A 22,521-nucleotide genomic window follows, 5' to 3' on the forward strand; every position below is an offset into this window, starting at 1 on the left:
GCGGAATAAGGAATGTGATTCATACGACCAGGCGACACGTTTCAGTTCATCGACGGTCCTTTCTTGTTGACCCCATGCCCATTTTAGATGTAATTGTCGATGTCGTTCGGTCAGTAAGGGGACACCTGAGAGTCCTCTACTGTGGAGCCCGACGTTGAGCAATTTGCGCTGAACAATGTGCTCTGAAACCGCGGAAACACTTGTTCTCTGCGTCGAATAATCCTTCCACAACACACCAGATAAATTAGTACGTGATTTTTCTGCACGGTCGTAACTGCAGCCTAAGTGGACTATACCTGTCAGTAGAGGCTAACCTTTTTGCGTTCACGCGCCCATGTTTCAACACTTGACCCGCTGCCCAGAGGACAATAAACATTAACGGCTTGCTCTTGCACCACGTACTTGGAGGTACTAACCAGTCTGAAAACATATTACTCCTAATAGCTGTAATTATTAGTCTGCGACCGAGCGAGGTGACGCAGTGGTTAAACACTGGACTCGCATTCGGAAGGACGACGGTTCAATCCCGCGTCCGGCCATCCTGATTTAGGTTTTCCGTGATTTCCCTAAATCGCTCCAGGCAAATGCCGGGGTGGTTCCTTTCAAAGGGCACGGCCGACTTCCTTCCCGTCCTTCCCTAATCCGATGAGACCGATGACCTCGCTGTCTGGTCTCCTTCCCCAAACCAACCAACCAACAAACAAACTATTAGTCTGCGCCGGCCGTTGTGGCCGAGCGGTTCTAGGAGCTTCAGTGTGGAACCGCACGGCCGCTACGGTCGCAGGTTCGAATCCTGCCTCGGGCATGGATGCGTGTGATGTCCTTAGGTTAGTTAGATTAAATTAGTTCTAAGTCTAGGGGACTGATGACCTCAGATGTTAAGTCCCATAGTGCTCAGAGCCATTTGAACCATTTTTTTATTAGTCTGAAAATTAAGTGAATACTGATGTAATGTTGTTCAGTGCACTGTTCTCAGCCATCAATAAAAATATTTGCCCTTATACCCGTTACACCATGGATACGAGGGTCGTTCAATAAGTAATGCACCATATTTTTTTCTCAGAAGGTATTTATTGTTAAAAGTCAGAATTTGGTGACAATATACATCAACATGTCTTGTCCATGTCCTATTTTTCTGCGTAGTTCCCATCACTTTCTATGACTGTACTCCAACGCTGTGGAAGAGCATGTTTTCCCTGCTTGTCCTGTAGGCGTAGCCATGTTTTCGCTGCATGATTGACACTCTCATCAGCTTCAAAGTGTGTTCCCCACAGAGAATCTTTAAGCGGCCCAAAGAGATGGAAGTCCGAGGCTGCCAGGTTTGGACTGTAGAGTGGATGAGGCAATGTGTTCTCGGGATCTCAGACTTGTGTGTGGGCGTGCATTATCGTGTTGGAGCAAGATTTCTGCTGGTTTCTTGTCTGATCGAACACGTCCTAAACGGTTCTGGGGTTTATTCGGAGTCTTCACGTGTGCTTCTGAATTGATGGTTGAGCATCTTGGTATCACATCCACGAGTATGACGCCATCACAATCCAAAAAGACTGTCACCATGGCTTTTCCGGCAGAGGGGGTTGTCTTGAATTTCTTCTTTTGTGGTGAATGAGGACGATGCTACTCAACGGACTGCCTTTTTGTTTCCGGCGCAATGTGGTGCACCCAGCTTTCGTCCCCCCGTAACGATCCATGAAAGAAACGCCTCTCCATCGGTCTCGAAATGCTCCAAAAATTCAAATGAAATGGCCCTTCTTTGAATCTTGTGGTCCGCTGTGACCACTCGTTGAATCCATCGTTAACATCTCTTTGAATATGTCCACAGCTCGTGGTCTCGCGGTTCCGTTCACTCTTCCAGAGCATGGGGTCCCGGGTTCGATTCCCGGCAGGGTAAGGGATTTTCACCTGCCTCGAGATGACTGGGTGTTTGTGTTGTCCTCATCATTTCATCTTCATTCATGAAAATGGCGAGATTGGGCTGAGCAAAGGTTGGAAATTTGTATGGGCGCTGATAACCGCGCAGTTGAACACCCCACAAACCAAACATCATCATCACCATCATCATCATCTTTGAATATCCGAGAGTCTCGATCATTTCAGGTACACTTCACATGCTGACCGACAACTGTCGAGCCAATGTGACGCGCCCGTCGGCACGAATAACGGCATCCGCGCAATTCAGTATGTCTGGAGCAGTGCCGGTGACAGGACGTTCCGCGCGTGGCTGATCTCGGAGCTCTGTTTATGAATTTCCTGAGGCTGTTACTTTCTTTGCCCGTCGCCCAAGCGTACTCTTATCAACTGAAGCATCACCATATACTTCACACTAACGTTTATACATGTTCACCACCGTTTCTTTTTCTGCACGCAAGAATTCAATAACAGCACGCTAATGGCTCTGAGTACTATGGGACGTAACTTCTGAGGTCATCAGAACTTAGAACTACTTAAACCTAACTAACCTAAGGACATCACTCACATCCATGCCCGATGCTGACTGTAGCGCCTAGAACCGCTCGGCCGCTCTGGCCGGCAATAACAGCACGCTGCTTGTAACGTGAGTCGTATGTAGACGTCATTTTGACGCTGTACTACGACTCTGCCATGTGCCAGAACGGTTCGAAACTTCACAGGCTCACAGAACTAACACCAACTGTGAAGCACCAATAAGGCCCTTTGTCTACGTATATTAAAGGTTCCTTTTTTTAATGTGGGCGCTACTCATTAAACGACCCTCACAGAAGTGAAACGTCTTTGTCATACGAGCACGAAAGGAGAGAGTAAGTGAGCCACTGTTTCCAGGGCTGAAGGTGCGGCCGTGCGGCGGGGAACCCCCGCTGGTGCACCCCGGCACGGGCCGGCAGTACGACTGCGGCAGCGGGCCCGCGCGCCAGGACTGCCCCGCCGGCAGCTACTGCCACCAGACCGCGCACTTCGCCCGTTGCTGCATCAAGACGGACAAGGGTAGGTTACGCTCACCGCCACCAGGGCCGTACCGAGGATGCGGCGACACAGGCCCCTCCGCCGAGGGGACAAGCACAGAGAAGGCGAGAATACTGAACGTAAAACAAAGAATGAAATACCGTTTAAAACTTAACCAGAAGAGGTACATGAATCCTCCTTCCCATCATAATATTCGTGGCTTCTGGCTACGAGAAGGAGCATTTGCCTGAGCCCGTGAGTGTATACACACTCTGTTTTCAACAGTGTCATTTCTACTCCTTGCAAATAGCACTATGAAGAAACTACTACTACCATTGAACAGGCCTCTATTTCTAACTGGCTTCTGTGGTAACGGTGTGCTCGGCTCACGCAGGTGCCACCTGCACAGCTCGCTCATATTCAACAATGGAGATCTTGTTGGTACATGTCTACTCTGTTGTAGGTGGGCGAGACTCTGCTGTAGGTGACCCAGAGGGTGCTGAAAGTTTCTGGCTGTGATCAACAACGAAGCGCGACAGTGGAGACAACAAAATTAAAAAAAAAATGTGGAGGAGATATGTGATGTACAGTCGTGGACAAAACGAGAGAGATCTCTCGCCTTTTCGTTATGCTGATCCGCACAGCTTTAAAGTCTGCTACACAGCATAACAGGCAAGGCGACGAAGTGCTACCAACATACTATGCACAGGCGTGAAATTGAAAAACTATCCGAAATTTGTCACACTGTTTTCAATCATGTGTAAGACTACATTAATGTTGATCAGTGTGCTAATCACAACACCTACATACAAGATATAAATGAAGGAAGAAACGCTAATTAGTATGAATTTCAGCTTATCGAGATAACATAACTGTTTTAGTAAGACAAAGTACCCCAGATCGTTACGAATTAGCATTCGGCCCCAAAGTGGCCTGTGTCAACATTCAGACCAGTCCTACTGGATTACCGTTGCTGACCTACCATGAAAGTGTGCAAATTTAGGAATTCGTGAAGATTCATAACGAAATTCAGTTAAAAATCATTCAGTGCCACACTTAAGTCAATTCAATTATTGACAGAAGCGGAAAAAGTAGGCAGCAACAAGTATGAAATTCGACAAGTGTTTCATATCGACATCCACAGGGCGCCGGTACAGAATAAAGGTAGCAATAAAACGTATTGGGGGCGCGAGAATTTCTTAAAATTCCTTTACTGATAGTCTATCGGCCTCCATTGAGATTAGAACCGAAAACAAACCAGACCTCCCTTGCAGTAGTAAACACCTTTCACTACGCTAGCAGACAACCCAGGCAAACAGCCCTCTTTTACTACCCCAGACATGAATAAGCCGGCAATTTCGCAATGAAAATGGCAAAATGATCTGCAGTTTCTGTTGCATAGAGTTTCCTGGACTCAAAAACATGAATTGTCTACCTTCGTGTCACCGCTTATTTGATAATCATTCGGGACGTTTATCGAAATAACAAAAAACTGTTATTAGTGAGTAAATTTAGTAGGATAATTGTGCAACACCCCAGCTGCCAAACGTATTCAAATTTTTCGAATTCTCCATTAGACGTGCCACAGCCAGAAAACGTTCATTAGCCGAAGTGTTCCTTAAGCTAGCTAGCAATGGGAATCTTCGCACATCTAAAACGCGGTAGCAATAATAGCGGGATCTGAATTACCACGTGTATAGGCAAATGGATTTTATTTGCATTCCTGTAAACGTGATTTGGATCGAAAGCGTAGCTACGATTAATATGCTGATGTATCGACTGCAACTGGAACATTTTGAATAAAGAGTAGGGGAAATTATTATGCGGCCCTCATCTTCAGTAACTGTGGTAGCTATTTTCGTTTTAGGATTTCGTCACTTAAATCGGTAAAAATGGAACCCTACTAGTCTCACTTTCTTGACCGTCTATCTGTCCACCCAACCCTCAAAACCCGTTTACCTCGAGTACGGGTGGACATCATAAGCGAAAATGTATGGCACTTCCTGAGGTATACGGTCCCTTGGTGGTGTAAAAAAGTGAGCTATGTTAACGGAATCTAAAGATACGGCCGTTTATGTAAAGAAAATTTACGCGAAAGGTCGAATGGCTCTAAGAACTATGCCACCAAACTGCTTCATTTCCTTGTCTTTATTCATGATGTTAGATTCGCAATCTGAGCATACATACTACCCATAACCACACTTTAGATCAAAGTCATAGTCACAGATATACGAATACAGCACATTGGCTTGTACTTGAGATATTTCGTTTCCCACGAAGTGGTGGCTACCGATTCTGTGGCGTCTTAGAAACGCGACTTTTTCAAGTGCTAGCTATCTCATCACATCAGCTGAGCGAACTTGCATAGTATGTTGGTAGCACTTCGTCGCCTTGCCTGTTATGCTGTACAGCAGACTTTAAAGCTGTGCGGATCAGCATAACGAAAAGGCGAGGGGTCTCGCTCGTTTTGTCCACGACTGTACGTACCCCTTCTGCCAGTACCTTTGCAGATGGCACTCTCTGCTGTGTAAATAAGAAAGAACTGATGAATATCTCAGATATGCTTGATTAATAAAATTACGGAAGCTGTGAGTAGTGCCTACATTCAGTTACATTCTTATAACCCAACGTTTTGCTTCCTTTTCTTTTTTTGTTGGCTTTCAGAACGTGCCAATACAGACATCTGGAAATGTTATACAGCGTGCGGTTCTGACAACGTAAGTTTAAATCGTTCCCTGATACGAAGTTACATTGGCTTAACAAAGGATTGATTTCGACATAAAACAGTTTCTATGTCTCCAGAATCCTAAAACGAGTAAACATTCATCCAAGTTGATGCCTTATGTAAACAAACGTATGCTCTGCAGTTGGTCGTTGGTTGTATTGCTGAAGCCCCGGTAGATGTTACTTAGGTATTCCGGCACAACTGAAACTCTGACACACCCTAAAGCAACGAAAGTCTTAAGTTTGTTTGCTGATCACCGAGAAAAAACGTGTAAGCTATGTAGTTCTTGTATCAAACGTAGCTGGACAGTTGCTTGCGCTACGCCTGCCAGTCTGCTCTACTTTGAGGTGGGATGGGTTTTCTCGACTGCCTTGAAACCACCCTCAAGAGACACTGCGATACAAGATGCTATTTTAGGCCTCAATCTGTGACGCCACTTCATATGAACTGGACATCTGTACACAAGACGTCACATGATACGAAACACTGCAACAGCAAAAATGCTTTTATCCTTCTCAGAGAAGTTGGTTGCAAATATGTGTGCTTTTTGCAGATGTGCTCTGATGTATTAACAAAATTGGACTGTACTGACAAATAGCTGCAAAGAAAGAGTATTGGTGTAGTGTCAAGTAAGCTATCTGCCAAAGGTATTTTTGATTCTACGTACAATCAGTTTTGCTTTTATAAGGTTGAGAAAGGTGAACAGGATGGGTGAAGACGTGCCTGACTGTGTAACACACTTGATTTGTGCCGAATAAATGTGTGGGCTAGAGCGCTTCAATTCATTTCATAGACAAGTGAAATGAAAAACAACTCTCGCACATCGCATTATTTCATCTTACAAAAAGTGTTTAATAAGCAATGCAATACATTTTTTCTTGGCCAATTTGGGCTGAAAAAATGTGGCAGTTGTTGAGGGACATAGTGGAATGTTCTGCTTCAGGCTCTGCAGTTTCATGAAGTTGCAATAGGTGTCGGCGCTATACCTAGCTTTCAAAATGGCTTCTGTAACGAAGAAGTGGGATACTCTGGAAGTTCTCTAAGGCTATAGATACAGCAATAACGAATAGCTTAGTGGGCAGTACAGTTAAAGAGGAATGAAAATCTCTAAAAAGGGCAGTCACAGAAGTTGGAAAGGGAAACATTCGTACAAAGATGGTAACTGCAAAGAAACCTTGGGTAACGGAAGAAATACTTCAGTTGATCTAGGAAGGAAGGAAGTACAAAAGCGTTCAGGGAAATTCAGAAATACAGAAATACAAGTCACTGAGGAATGAAGTAAATAGCAAGCGCAGGGAAGTTAAGACGGAAAGACAGGAAAAATGTGAAGAAATCGAGAATGAAATGATTGTCGGAAGGACTGACTCGGCATATAGGAAGGTCAAAACAACATTCGGTAAAATTAAAAACAAAGTTAGTAACATTAAGAGTACAACGGAAATGCCATTGTTAAATGTAGAGGAGAGAGCGGATTGGTGAAAAAAGTATATTGAAGGCCTCTACGAGGGAGAAGATTTGTCTGATGTGATAGAAGAAGAAACTGGAGTCGATTTAGAAGAGATAGGTTCTCCAGTATTAGAATCAAAATTTAAGAGAGCTTTGGAGGACCTAAGATCAAATAAGGCAGATGGGATAGATAACACTCCATCAGAATTTCTAAAATCATTGTGAGAAGTGGTAACAAAACGACTAATCATGTTGGAGCGCAGGAGCTATGAGTACGGCGACATATCATCTGACTTTCGGTAAAATATCATCCACAGAACTCCTAAGACTGCAAGAGCTGACAAGTGCGAGAATTATGGTACAATGAGCTCAGCAACTCATGCATTCAAGCTGCTGACAAGAATAATGTACAGAAGAATAGAAAAGAAGACTGAGGACGTGTTTGGCCTTAGGAAAAGTAAAGACTCCAAAGAGGCAATTCTGACTTTGCGGTTGATAATGCAGGTAAGACTAAAGAAAAATCAAGGCACGTCCATAGGATTTGACGATCTGGAAAAAGCGTTCGACAGTGTAAAATGGTGCAAGATTTTCGAAATTCTGAGAAAACTAGGGGCAAACTATAGGGAGAATGGGTAATATACAATATGTACTAGAGCCAAGAGGGAATAATAAGAGTGGACAACCAAGAACGAAGTGCTCGGATTAAAAAGGGTGTATGACAAGGATGTAGTCTTTCGCCCTTACTGTTCAATCTGTACATCGAAGAAGCGGTGATGGAAGGTTCAGGAGTGGGATTAAAATTTAAGGATACTGTTCACTGACGACAACGCTATCCTGCGTGAAAATTAAGAAGAATTACATGATCTGCTGAATGAAATGAACAGTCTAATGAGCGCTGAATATGGATTGAAAGTACATCGAAAGAAGACGAAAGCAATGAGAAGAAGCACAAATGAGAACAGCGAGAAACTTAATCAGATATGATGGTCACGAAGTAGGTGAAGTTAAGGACTTCTGCTACCAACAGGTCCGCAGCTCGTCGTCATGCGGTAGCGTACTCGCTTCCCGAGCGCGAGTTCCCGGGCTCGATTCCCGGCGGGGTCAGGGATTTTCTCTGCCTCGCGATGACTGGGTGTTGTTTTGATGTCCTTAGGTTAGTTAGGTTTAAGTAGTTCTAAGTTCTAGGGGATTGATGACCATAGATGTTAAGCCCCTTAGTGCTCAGAGCCATTTGAACAATTTTTTACCTAGGCGGCAAAATAACCATTACGGACGTAGCAAGGAGGACATCAAAAGCAGATTAGCACTAGACATTCCTGTCCAAGCGAAGTCCACTAGTATCAGATATAGGTCTTAATTCGGGGAAGAAATTTCGGAGGATGTCGTTTGGAGCACATCGTTTATAGTAGTGAAACCTGGACTGAGGGAAAACCGGAATAGAGGAGCAGGGAAGCATTTGAGATGTACTACTACAGACGAATGTTGAAAATTAAGTAGACTGATAAGGTAAGGAATGACGAGGCTCTGAGAAGAATCGGAGAGGAAAGGAATATATGGAAGACACTGACAAGAAGAGTGGACTAAATGGTACGACGCCTTTTAAGATATCATGGATTGACTTCCATGGTACTAGACGGAGCTGTAGAGGGTAAAAACTGTAGAGGAAGGCAGAGATTGGAATACAACCAACAAATAATTGAGGACGTAGATTGCAATTGGTACTCTGAGATGACGAAGTTGGCAGAGGAGAGGAATTCGTGGAGGGCGGCATCAAACCAGTCGGAAGAATGATGACTCAAACAACACAACGGAGATGCGTTCCAAGCAGAGGATTTTCCCATAGTGGAAATGCAGAGCATTGTAGATACTCATATGCTCTTGCAGAAGGTATGCGGAGACGTGACAGTGAACAAAAGCACAGTGAGTCGTTGAGCGAGGCGTCTAACATCAACGCAACGAGGTCACACAAGCTATCCGCTCTCTCTTGAGTCAGCCAGCCGCACATACCTGTGACTCCTGCATGTTGGAACGCGCGGAAACTGTTACTCGAAGTGATCGACAGGTCACAATCAACACCTCCCTGCACAACTGGACGTCTCCGTTGATAATGCTGCCACACTCGTCCACCAGTTGGGATACTCAATAGTGTGCGCCGACTATGTTGGTCGCCGCCTAACAGGAGACCATAACAGCAACTAAGGACCATCTGCGGTATTGCTTGCTCGTTGAGAGGCCGATCGTGACAATTTTATTGATGCAGCAAATCAGTGTCTCCGGCTTCGACCATTAAAGTGGTAACAAGCGAGCCAACAGGCCCTCCCAGTAAAGCGGCAGAAGACCTTTGTATTGAACGGAGATTTATGTTGAAAAATAGTATTTTGTAAACAAAATAGCAAAACTGAATAAAACCAACCTTTCAGAAAAAATATGTTACATTACTTATTGAACGCCTCACGTACTTCAATTCTGCCTCGCCTTAAACGAAATCTCTGAATCTTATCTTGAATAAATGTGCTGTTTATTGTGGTGCCAAATACGGTAAATATAATGATACAGCAGAGTTAGCTAATGAAATAACTGTACTCAGGTTCCAGATGACAGAATTGACAATCAACACAGTTCATTTAAGTGGTACTTTTCAATAACACTTCATTTTTATCAAATCTCCTTACAGAATTATAAAGCTTTCCAAATCTGCTGTAAGGCAGTTTTTAAGGGGTGCAAGGGGGGGGGGGGGGGGAGGGGGGCAGAGCGTTGGTAGTTCTGCCACGAGTGCAGGATCTCCTCGGCAGGGCTCTGACTGCCGCTACACCTCTGACATCAGTCCGCTCCGGTCACTTCTTTCAGTGTCACTGCACGTACTGTTCTCTGTTAACGAGCTAAACATCTTGTTTGACAGCCTTGTCCGAGATCGCGCCCTCGTGCGAAACGTCTACGTACGGATGCTGCCCAGACGGGAAGACGCCGGCTGGTGGCCCCGCTTACGCAGACTGTCCGTCTTTCTGCGGCTGCAACAAACTCGGTAAGTAATGTAGACACTCTGCTTGCCACACCTGAAACAATTCTACAGATTCCACAATGTCTAACCGAGCTTCTGACTTTGGTCCATGCTAATGGACGCCTAAGCGCATATCCAAAGGGTAAGGGGATTGGGGGGAGGTGGAGCGAAGGGGGGGGGGGGAGAATTGGAGAGTTTTTGTGGTCCTGATGCTCTCAAAATACATTTCAGTTGGATCTTTCGTATTTTTACGTAAATATTTTTCCAGGTTTCGCTTTAGGAGATAAAGAAGCATGAAAGCTGAGAGTCTCAACAATGGCGGGGAGTAATATAAATTACGATAGGCTTACCACCTAACTGGCAACATTCTAGCTACGTAAAAGTGCGCATTCTCAGGCTGACAGTATCTGCTATCAAAAACAAATCAGACACGGTTCGTAGGACAACAGGTAGAATCGACAAACCACAGTAAGTTGAATTTGAAAAGATACTGGGGAAGTGATGGGTGGGGGGGACCAACCACTACAAAAAAAAGTAGGAAGACTAACTTCCTGAATGTAGGGGGAAACGACAGAACGAAAACAACATTTACCTCACTTGCTCGCTCACATAGCCATAGTACTCACAGTTGAAATTATAAGTGAAATAATATTAATGCTAAGTGCATTCTTCAGTTTTACGTTGTGTAGGTTATGGCGTTTTCTGGGTTGTGAGTTCGCTAGTATTATTGTTCTTCAATTAATTCCATTACAGATGTTCATAAATTTTCGTAAGAATGCTTTCCAAATAATGTATTTCTCAGTGGGGTTGCAGGCTTTCTCGGCGTATTGCAGTGATAATATCTTCTCGGGTGATTAGCTAACTGTTGACATATACTTCTCCCAGTTGCAGTTTCTCAATGTTATGCTAAAGGCATGTACCAAGTAGTGATGTAAACAAGTCATTGTTATTATAGAAAAAAATTTATATATTTCATTATTATTATTATTATTATTATTATTATTATTATTATTATTTACGAATGAGGCCATTAGGACTACGAACAGTACTTACAGACGGGCATTTGCCTCCGTTTGCGCTCATGTTTCTTTCATTCTCTTTCTGTGGGCCTCCTTTTTCTCTTCAGACCATGCTCTTTCGTCTTCTTTGGTTTTCTTCTTGGTCATCTTTCGATTTGGGAATTTTGGACCCAAAGATTTCGTGGTTTTAGACTTATCCCGGAGTGATTTTTGCCATCTTTATATCACTTTTGATCTCACCAACCATTTCTTCGTGTCCGTTTTGGCCTCGCCAATCATTTCTTCGTTTCCGTTTTGGCTTATTCCTGCTGTCAAAAAAACACCGACTATTTGTTTTGTAAGTCTGTCTCGGTCCATTCGTTTAGTGTGTCCATAGGATATTAATCTGTGTTTCCTAATGTCACTGTCGATATTGTTTGATTTCCTGATTGCTTCTGAGCCCTTATTTGTTAGTCTGCAATTTTTGGGCCAAGAATTTTTCTCACTATTTCGCTTTCCCTTTTCTCAGTATTTCCAGTATCTGTTTTTCTGATCAAAATTAGTGTTGCTGATCAATAGAGATATTCTGGTTGCATTACTGTATTGTAATGTCTTAGTTTCGTGTGCTTTGACATACATTTCTTGTTGCAGATGTTTTGGGTAAGTCGGTATGCCGTTTCCACCATTTGATACCCATAAGGTATGTCCTATTGAAAACGAGGTCTTTGGAGTAACGGCGTTGTATGTAATCTCAGTAGGTGAATGCGTTCGCCGACGGACGGCATGCTGGTATTTCCTGTTGCACAAGCGGAGTGTCTGAAAGAACAGATACCATATTCATATAGTTAAGGCTAACCGGCCACTGACCTTCTTCGTCTGTGCTGGATGCACACGCATTGCCCGAACTCTTACGGGACTCGGTGAGATTGTCTGCCGCGAGTAATGAGTGTAATGGGCAGGGGCGATACGAATGTAGTGTGTGGACATTAAGTTGGGAATGTGGGTCTCACGGGGAGCGTGGAAGAGATAAATCTCTGCAGTCGCACTATCCTCTATGCCCTCGGTGTCTCAGATGGATAGAGCGTCTGCCGTGTCGGCAGGAGATCCCGGGTTCGAGTCCCGGTCGGAGCACACATTTTCAACTGTCCCCGTTGACGTATATCAACATCAGTCGACAGCTTAGGGTCTTGATTTAATTATCATTTCTTTCTAAGAGAGCTGCATGTTCACCGATGGTAACTGAGTTTTATAACATGAGGAACTAAATGTCAGAAATAAATATATCACACAAGTGCGAGATACTGAACGAGCATGCGTGTGAGTTAAGCGTTTGCGAAGTGCTCACCTTTCTGCATCGGTGGTTGAGACGCTGCCTTGGAAAACAGTAGAGGAGGAGGAGGAGATTAGTGTTTACCCAAGCACAACTCACAACTGCTCCTCACAGCCTTACTTTCACCAGTATCTAACCTCCTACCTTCTAAACTGCACAGTAGACAGTCGTCTGTGATGCTTTTACTATAGGGTTAAAAAGTCGTTGGTATATGAAACCTCGGTAGGCGCTGGTAAGAAACCGTTCGTTAACGTCCTTGCTGCCTGTCTCAGTGTACTACAATGGTGTTTGAGGGAGAGAGTGGCGAAGTCTTTTGCGCGACTGTGAGGAATTCAGTGTGACTGACGGTCACCACTCTGAACAACTGCAATGACCATAAGTTGGTACTGTAAGGTACAAGTTGTTTATGTCAATAATAAACCAAATAATCATTCCCGACCATTAGTATTTGTTCCTGCTCTCAAAATACCCACTTTAGAATCCTCTATCATATGTTTAATTTTAGTCCTTAATACCTTCCATATTCGAAATTATGTTTTGTTACTGTACAGGAGGTATTCGAAATTATGTTTTGTTACTGTACAGGAGGTATTCAATTGAGCATTGTTTTCAGGCGCACTTTCTGACTCCTGCGACCCACTAACCAAGCAGTGCATCTGCAAACCAGGTGTCGGAGGCCTGAAGTGCGATCGCTGTGAATCGGGCTACTGGGGCCTTCCAAAGATAACGGAAGGCTACAACGGATGTACCCGTGAGTACAATGACAATTAAATGATAAAAAATCAGACTACTATATCTTCCCTTACATAGGAACTTAAGAAAGTAAGTTACATGTGTTCTCAAACACTAAGACCATTACGCAGCAAGAATGGCGCACTATCAGAAGAGATGATGTTGACGATGTTTGGTTTCTGGATCGCTCAACTGCGCGGTCACCAGCGCCCATACAAAGTTCCAGTTTTTACACAGTCCATTTTTTTCACAATCCAATATAGTCACAGTCACAAAAGATGATGGTGATGATTAACTGACGAGGATAACACAAACACCCAGTCCCCGGGCAGAGAAAATCCTCGACCCCGCCGGGAATAGAACCCGGGACCCCGTCATTCAGAGGTAGCAATGCCAGCCTCTAGACCACGAGCTGCAGGCAAAAACTGTCAGAAGAGACAACATGTCTCGGGTGTCCTGTAGACACAGTTCTGGTGCGGTACCGATAACAAGTGCGTCAAAGTGTGCTCGTGAAATGGTGCGCCAACTGAAGATGTACTCCAAAGTTGAAAAATGCGGAACTGTACGAGTCCTATATGCAAAACATCTAACTTGCACACAGATTCATCGTTAAATTCTCGGGGTATATGGACCAAATTAAATGTCACATACATCAGTAATGAAATGGTGCCAACAACGTGATCATGGCCGCAGAGACATGAGTGATGCTTGTCCATCATACAGTCCAGATCTTGCATCGTACGATTTCCATCTTTCCAATTATCTGAAAGGTGTGGGTGTGTCACACTACAAAACAAGAGATTACCCAGGTAACCAGAACAATAGACCTTAATACTGACGCACAGAACACACCCTAACGTTAGGTACTGAATTGTAACTGATAACCTGCTGGATGTGTTCAGCTGAAAGATCGTCCTGATCTGATAAGAAATTGAACCACTCGATAACAGTTCTTGAACGTCCAGCTGCATACACAGTTTATCAAAGTAAGGATACACTGCCATAAACCAGGACTGTGTCTGTTACAGCATTGATGCCTTTGCTCCGACTGGCAAGCGCTGTGCTCTGATGAATGGCACTTAGTGAACATCGAACACAACCCGTGGCTCTCTGCTGTGTGGTTGGATGCTGGATCGTAAAGTGCCAGCAACCTATACCACTTTCCTCTTTCCTATGGAGCAAATGGTGTAGATATCTCGCTGTTTAGTTGGCAGCTGTGACATAGGGGACAGCTGAGGATGCAGCATCCCTTTTTCCTACGGAGGAAACAGAGCCATCTTGCTGTAGATGGCAGCTGTGACACAGATGACAGCCACGAATGTGGCATCCCTTCTTCCTGAATGGAGAGATGGCAAAGCCATTGTGGAGAAGAACAACTTCCTGGAGCAAGAAGTTTTCCTCCTGTGGGATGGGAGACCCTGGATGGGAAGCAGAGCTGAACTCTGGTGGCGTGAAGGTAACCCCAAAGAGAGAGAATCCCTCCCTGCAGAAAACTGAGAGGAACAGACTTGGAAAATAAGGATCATGGAGGGTCGTCATCAAAAGAAGGGTGACTGGGCCTCCGAAAGTAACGTGATATGGCAAGATCAGGCTGGTAGCAAAACTTCCATAACTAGTGAACCAGAGCACCAGTATACCTGGCGGTTCAAATGGGAAACTATTTTGGCTACATAATATTTTACCCAACTGGATGTCATCATTAAATCACGTCACAGAGCTGTGTGTACTTGGGAAAGTATGGCTGTAGTTTCCCCATGCTTTCAAACAGAGACAGTATCAGATTAACAAGATCATGTTAACTTCCGTTACAAGGCCAGGTTAATTAGCCATCCAGACTGTTGCACCTGTAGTCTCTGAAAAGTTTATGCCATTCTTCAGCAACCATGTGTTTGTCTGATATCTATAGAGATACTGGTTTGACAAGGATGCACCTAGAGTCGAGGCTTCCCATTGTAGCAACGACAACAATGGAGTTGGTGTTTATTAATTCAGGATGAGCAAACATGTCAAGAACCAGATATATTTACCTGCAATTCATTATCTTAGTAACCTCTGATGAAGCTTCTAGTGATGTAACAAAATACAGTGTCATGTTACATTTTAATATGTTAATACTAAATCTGAACATATTCTCATAATTGCAGCATGTGATTGCTCTGTCTACGGCTCTGTAAGAGAAGACTGTGAACAAATGACGGGTCGTTGCATGTGTAAAGCTGGTGTGCAGGGACAGAAGTGTACCATCTGCACAGGACTTAATATGATTCTCAGCCCCTCAGGCTGTACTGAAGGTAAGCCTTTCTATAATATTATATAAATTACCTAATTTCAATTATGGCAAAAGAAATATTTATGGAACAATATTTACTGCATACATTTTGTGTAATTTTTATGATAATCCACCATGTAGCCTTGAAGAATTTGTTTGTTTACTTAAAAAGGTCATTCTCAAAGCAACAAATCTGTAAATACATTTCAGCACTTAAATACAGAAAAAGTTCAATGTCTTACTACAAAATTAAATATAAAATGAGACAATCAAAACAGTTCATAAGGATCTGGTCAACGGTGTTTCAGTGAATTTCCATGAATAATTTGTATACCACCATAATCTACATAATGATGACACATCACAAACCCATTTCTCTTAGTAATTACTTATAAAAGCTGTTTAAATATTTGAGTGTGGCTTATCTTTGTAGAACAAACCATATACATTACACTCTGAGAAAATGCTTTTTGCCGTACAGCCGGCAGCTACCAATCACTGTATCTCTGTCAGTAAGAACAATAGCCAAAAATTGCATATGTTTTTTAAAAGGACTTAACAACTCTGAAGATTCATATAGAAATATGTCTGCTTGTGTCTGTGTATGTATGGATGGATATATGTGTGTGTGTGTGTGTGTGTGTGTGTGTGTGTGTGTGTGTGTGTGTGCGCGCGCGCGCGCGCGCGCGAGTATATACCTATTCTTTTTTCCCCCTAAGGTAAGTCTTTCCGCTCCCAGGATTGGAATGACTCCTTTCCATCTCCCTTAAAACCCACATCCTTTCATCTTTCCCTTTCCTTCCCTCTTTCCTGACGAAGCAGCCGCCGGTTGCGAAAGCTCAAATTCTGTGTGTGTGTTTGTGTGTTTTATTCATTGTGCCTATCTACCGGTGCTTTCCCGCTTGGTAAGTCTTGGAATCTTTGTTTTTAAGATTCATATAGATTTATTCATATGACTTATAGACCTAGTTTTGGTGTGTTTTTTTTTTTTTTACCTTGTGGCTAAATATGGGCACAGATCCCATTTGAATTCGATTTCTTGCTAAACTCACTGCTGGGTGTTAGATGTAACTCGTTCAATCATGGCATAGAGTCTCTACACTCTACTAGAGAAGCCAGCAAGGTTGGTACAAACACAGTATCCTTGCTGAATCTCCATGCAAAAAAATCAGGAAGTATCTGGATGGTGAATGTGGCAGACATGCAAGTCATTTAGCTGGAAATCAGTTATGGGGAAATCCCAGATGTTGGTGATACAGTGCATCAGTGCGCCATCTTGCATTAAGTGTATGCTACTTTCTTGGTCAACCTCGTCAGTCAAAGTGATAAAAAAATTTCCAGCACATCTAAGTACACTATGGCATTGATTGTTTTCTCTAGAAAAAGAAAGAATTGTATACTTTGCTCTTACTCAGTACACAAAAGTCTTAACTTTTAGAGTATTACAAACACGTTCAAGATTTGTGGTCTAGTTCGACTGTCCCAAGTCCTACAATTGTGTTTATCACCTCTTAAGTGAAAAGTTGACTCATACCAGAGTATTACAAACATGTTCAAGATTTGTGGTCTAGTTCAACTGTCCCAAGTCCTACAGTTGTGTTTATCACCTCTTAAGTGAAAAGTTGACTCATACCAAAGATAAAGCTCCATTTTTCCAATGAAATCCTTGGCGGCATCATTACCAGAGACCAACACCATTGTTCCAGCCCATTTAACACAGCAAATTTATGCACCAAAATTACGTTTTTTGGAGAGAGTCCTAATGTAATGTGGCACTGGGCCAGGAGGGGAGGGGGGGGGGAGAGGTTGAAATATGCAAGTATAAACATGATAATTACCAAATACTGCACATTAGCTATCAAAATACTGAAATCAAGTTGGTGACTACTCGATGTACTTCAAGATGTGCTCAATAAGCAGAATTGACAGAGTTCGAATGCAAACGCTAAAACCGTAGTTCATCTGTGATTTACAGAAGTGTCTTTGTATTACTAGCTTCTTTAGTATTAGTGTGTGAAGGTTTATATTTTGTTGGCGGTAGAAGTTTTTTACTTTGTGCAAATAAAATGTTAATCACTCATAAACTGTATACATACTTGTATTTCAATAGGAATCGAAAGTTCCCATAGTGCTAAACCCTTACTGAACTTTTAAAATTGATATTCTAACCTTGCTCACAGAACAATGAACCTCACTAATAACACTGCAGTGAAAGAGAAGCACCAGAGCGTTGGCAGCTAGCAATGTTGTGCCTTCACCAGCTACATCGAAAAACAGTAACAACACAGGCAATGGCAACAGGAACAATAACATCAGACTTCTGACTTTTTGGCCCAACTATGTCTAACCTAGGTTTACATGAACTGGTGTTGGACACGGAACAATTTTAAATTGGCTATAGCACAGCTGGATTTGAGTGTTTTATGTTGCCAACTGGATACAAAGATTAATGCAGAATATTCTACTACTTTGTCCACCTTCTAGGAGCTTCCTATTGATGACTTTGTATGCTAGGCAAATGTTATGACCATTTCATGTACCGGTATGTGCAATAATTCTTGAGCAGTAGTTAAAGAGGTAATGACAGGAGCCCCCAAACTGCAAATTCAGCCACTTGCAGCGGTGGGCACATTGCTTTGCCACAAACCAGTGATCTCTATATAACCTGGATGCAGAAGTCATCTCTGAGTATAGAATTGCAGCATGTCTGCAGATTCATGTGCTTTGTATCGTCCGCGATCTTGCAGTTTGGAAAATAAATTTGAAATGATGCATGAGTGAGGTAGGACTAATGGCAGGTTACAGTGGCAGGAAGGTAACATCAGTTTTTGGCACTATAATAGCAAACAACAAAATTTTAAATGGTGCAGGTGTCAGAGATGCTTCAGTGAGACAGCTAGATAGTGCACAAAGCCAGCCTTCTACCAAAACGCAAACGACAAGTGCCAGTTGTTATGTGCACTCGTACAAAACACTCAAAGTGCCTCAAGTGCAACAAAAATACAGCAGTGTTTTCAGTTGGAGGCTAAACTAGACTATTTGTAATGAACAGAAAATTGGTGATCTAATCTTGATCGACACTGGGTTGGAGATAAGTGTATATTCAAAGAGAATGAACACTGCTCAACCACAACAGTTCCACTTTTCATGGCTGCTTACAGTTCAGTAATTGAGACATTTAGGATGACAGAGTTTACTTTAAAATTGGATGACAACTTCTGCTCTACTTGGACATTTATTATCAAAGATGTGAGTTATCCATTACTGCAAACCAATTTTCTCCACCATTTCTCTGTGACGCAAGATCTATTAAACCATTGCTTAATCGAAGTGCCTCTTTCCATCATGTCAGGCCATGTACCACACAATGCTATGTATGAAGATTTGTGGGCTATACACATCTTCTGCACTGGCTGTAGGGTACCTGATGTCCCAACCTACTTGAGAACACTTCTCATTCTTCATCGCCTGCATGCATGGAAGTGTCATCGTTGAGAGAAACATGCAAGGTACTTAAATCAAAGACATATGGAGTCAATATATTATGTAATGAGGAACTATTCACCATAGTGGTGTTAGAAGGTAGCAATTCTGAACTAAAGAGAATTCCCAGCACTAGTGGACCCTGTACAGATGAAGAGCAAAATTGCCACTCAACTCAACAGTATATCCAAGCACCAAAAGGACAACCAATGGTCATCAGACCTTGACAGTTACCTCCTGGTCAGTTACATGCTGCACAATCTCAAATCGAGAAGATGAATTCTGACAGAACCATGACAAGATCTCACAGTGGATGGGTATCACCTCTTAGATGGTAAGGAAGACAGATGGCTCATGGAGAATGTGTGATGATAATACAGGCTAGAATGCTCACACAGTTCCAGACAGATACCCAGTTCCTAACATTGCCAACTTTAACAACAGTGTGGCGGTAGCTTGTTTTCTGAGTGCAATAGATTTTGCAAAGGCTTTCTCACAAATCCCATGGCAGGAAACGATAAGCATAAAACTGGATGACGGCTCCTGTGAGCTCTTCAAACATAATACAATGCCTTTTGGACTATGAAATGCTTCCCAAACTTGACAGTGTTTCAGGTATGATGAGCTGCAATGGTTTCCATTTGTTCTGTTACATGGGTGACATCTTGGTATTGTCTAAAACAAAAATATTAACATTTCAGGCATTTATGTGAGCTGTTCAAACTCCTGTAGTGCTTTGGGGACAATTGAGAAAAATGTGTTTTTGCGAAGGGAGAGGTACAGTTTCTAGGCTACATAGTATCTTGCACAAGTATTTCACCTCTCTGTAAGAAAGTCAACGGCATTGTGCAGATGCCTCTGCACCCAAGATTTAAAGGCCTTAGATGATTCCTCGTAATGTTAAACTATTGTCGCTGACACTAGGCACATTTAGCTGAGATATGAGAACCAATAAACAAAATGCTAACAGGCAAAAACACATCTGGCAGCAAAAAGATATCTTGGCATGGTGAAGCTCAAAATGCTTTTTAAAACCTAAAGATTGCATTAGGTAATGCTACATGGTTGGCACAGCATTTCTGGCATTCCCATTGCTTTGATGGTTCACACAAAACAAACAGCTGTGGGTGCTATATTGTAATAGTATCTGTGCAGCCACTGGCTTTCTTTTCAAAAAAAATTATCTACTGAGCAATGACAGTAGAGCACAATTGAGAGGGAACTCCTCACTATGTATTTGGCTGTAAAATGTTTTGAGCAGTGGCTGGAGGGAGACGTTTTTAAAATTTTTACTGATCACAAGCCTTTAACATCCATATTCCAATGTGAGATGGAAATTGAATTCACCATGACAGTGTACACATGCCAAGTTCATAGCTCAATTCACAACAGACATCCAGCACATTGCTGGTCAAGATGATATTGTGGCTGACTGTTTGTCTCAAAACTGTGTGACTGTCACTGTTATTGACTGGGAGGCAGTGTCAGCAGTGCAAGAGACAGATACTTCCCTTGTACGCTAGCATGTGAATCATGAAATTGACAAACTTATATCTTGAGCACTGGCCAAAGCACAGTATGAGTCAATGGGTACAGTGCAACATTTCAAACAAGATTCACCCATTCGTTCACAATTTATGACACCCAAACTTCTGCTATTCCAGTATCAGACAAAGTGGTTTAGACAGAAACGCAAACAGATTTTCGGTGCTGGGCATAGAGTTGCAGGAAGTGTCAAAGTTACAGGATTTCAATACATGTATTTGCCCCATACACTCTGCTCCCTCACCTTCACGAAGATTCTCGTATTTCTGTATTGTTATTGTGGGTCCTCTTTCCCCTCCATTGGATTTCGATTTTTGATGACTGTTGTTGTTGTTGTTGTTGTTGTTGTCTTCAGTCCTGAGACTGGTTTGATGCAGCTCTCCATGCTACTCTATTCTGTGCAAGCTTCTTCATCTCCCAGTACCTACTGCAACCTACATCCTTCTGAATCTGCTTAGTGTACTCATCTCTCACTCTCCCTCTATGATTTTTACCCTCCACACTGCCCTCCAATGCTAAATTTGTGATACCTTGATGCCTCAAAACATGTCCTACCAACCGATCCCTTCTTCTAGTCAAGTTGTGCCACAAACTTCTCTTCTCCCCAATCCTATTCAACACCTCCTCATTAGTTACGTGATCTATCCACCTTATCTTCAGTATTCTTCTGTAGCACCACATTTCAAAAGCTTCTATTCTCTTCTTGTCCAAACTAGTTATCGTCCATGTTTCACTTCCATACATGGCTACACTCCAAACAAATACTTTCAGAAACGACTTCCTGACACATAAATCTATATTTGATGTTAACAAATTTTTCTTCTTCAGAAACACTTTCGTTGCCATTGCCAGTCTACATTTTATATCCTCTCTACTTCGACCATCATCAGTTATTTTACTTCCTAAATAGCAAATCTCCTTTACTACTTTAAGTGTCTCATTTCCTAATCTAATTCCCTCAGCATCACCCGATTTAATTTGACTACATTCCATTATCTTCGTTTTGCTTTTGTTGATGTTCATCTTATATCCTCCTTTCAAGACACTGTCCATTCCGTTCAACTGCTCTTCCATGTCCTTTGCCGTCTCTGACAGAATTACAATGTCATCGGCGAACCTCAAAGTTTTTACTTCTTCTCCATGATTTTTAATACCTACTCCAAATTTTTATTTTGTTTCCTTTACTGCTTGCTCAATATACAGATTGAATAACATCGGGGAGAGGCTACAACCCTGTCTAACTCCTTTCCCAACCACTGCTCCCCTTTCATGTTCCTCGACTCTTATGACCGCCATCCGGTTTCTGTACAAATTGTAAATAGCCTTTTGCTCCCTGTATTTTACCCCTGCCACCTTTAGAATTTGAAAAAGAGTATTCCAGTCAACATTGTCAAAAGCTTTCTCTAATTCTACAAATGCTAGGAACGTAGGTTTGCCTTTCCTTAATCTTTCTTCTAAGATAAGTCGTATGGTCAGTATTGCCTCACGTGTTCCACCATTTCTACAGAATTCAAACTGATCCTCCCCGAGCTCCGCATCTACCAGTTTTTCTATTCATCTGTAAAGAATTCATGTTAGTATTTTGCAGCTGTGACTTACTAAACTGATAGTTCGGTAATTTTCACATCTGTCAGCACCTGCTTTCTTTGGGATTGGAATTATTATATTCTTCTTGAAGTCTGAGGGTATTTCGCCTGTCTCATACATCTTGCTCACCAGCTGGTAGAGTTTTGTCATGACTGGCTCTCCCAAGGCCGTCAGTAGTTCTAATGGAATGTTGTCTACTCCGGGGGCCTTGTTTTGACTCAGGTCTTTCAGTGCTCTGTCAAACTCTTCATGCAGTATCGTGTCTCTGATTTCGTCTTCATCTACATCCTCTTCCATTTCCATAATATTGTCCTCAAGGACATCGCCCTTGTATAAATCTTCTATATACTCCTTCCACCTTTCTGCCTTCCCTTCTTTGCTTAGAACTGGGTTGCCATCTGAGCTCTCGATATTCATTCACGTGGTTCTCTTCTCTCCAAAGGTCTCTTTAATAATGCGTTCACTATGCTGTTTGTAGTAGCTTACCCGCAT

At 42.6% G+C, this 22,521-nt stretch overlaps 1 protein-coding gene across 6 annotated transcripts in view; it reads left to right on the forward strand.

Annotated features, from left to right (window-relative positions):
* LOC126334777 (agrin-like) overlaps nt 1-22,521 on the forward strand; it is an 884,963-nt gene that overhangs the window by 816,243 nt on the left and 46,199 nt on the right. For all 6 annotated transcript variants that reach the window (XM_049997373.1, XM_049997372.1, XM_049997377.1 and 3 more), the window contains 4 exons: nt 2,797-2,958; nt 9,987-10,109; nt 13,027-13,164; nt 15,290-15,436. In XM_049997373.1, coding sequence (XP_049853330.1) covers nt 2,797-2,958; nt 9,987-10,109; nt 13,027-13,164; nt 15,290-15,436 — 570 coding nt within the window. The remainder of the gene's footprint in view (nt 1-2,796; nt 2,959-9,986; nt 10,110-13,026; nt 13,165-15,289; nt 15,437-22,521) is intronic.

The sequence above is a fragment of the Schistocerca gregaria genome, chromosome 2 (assembly GCF_023897955.1).
Source record: "Schistocerca gregaria isolate iqSchGreg1 chromosome 2, iqSchGreg1.2, whole genome shotgun sequence".
NCBI classification, from domain to species: Eukaryota; Metazoa; Arthropoda; class Insecta; order Orthoptera; family Acrididae; genus Schistocerca; species Schistocerca gregaria.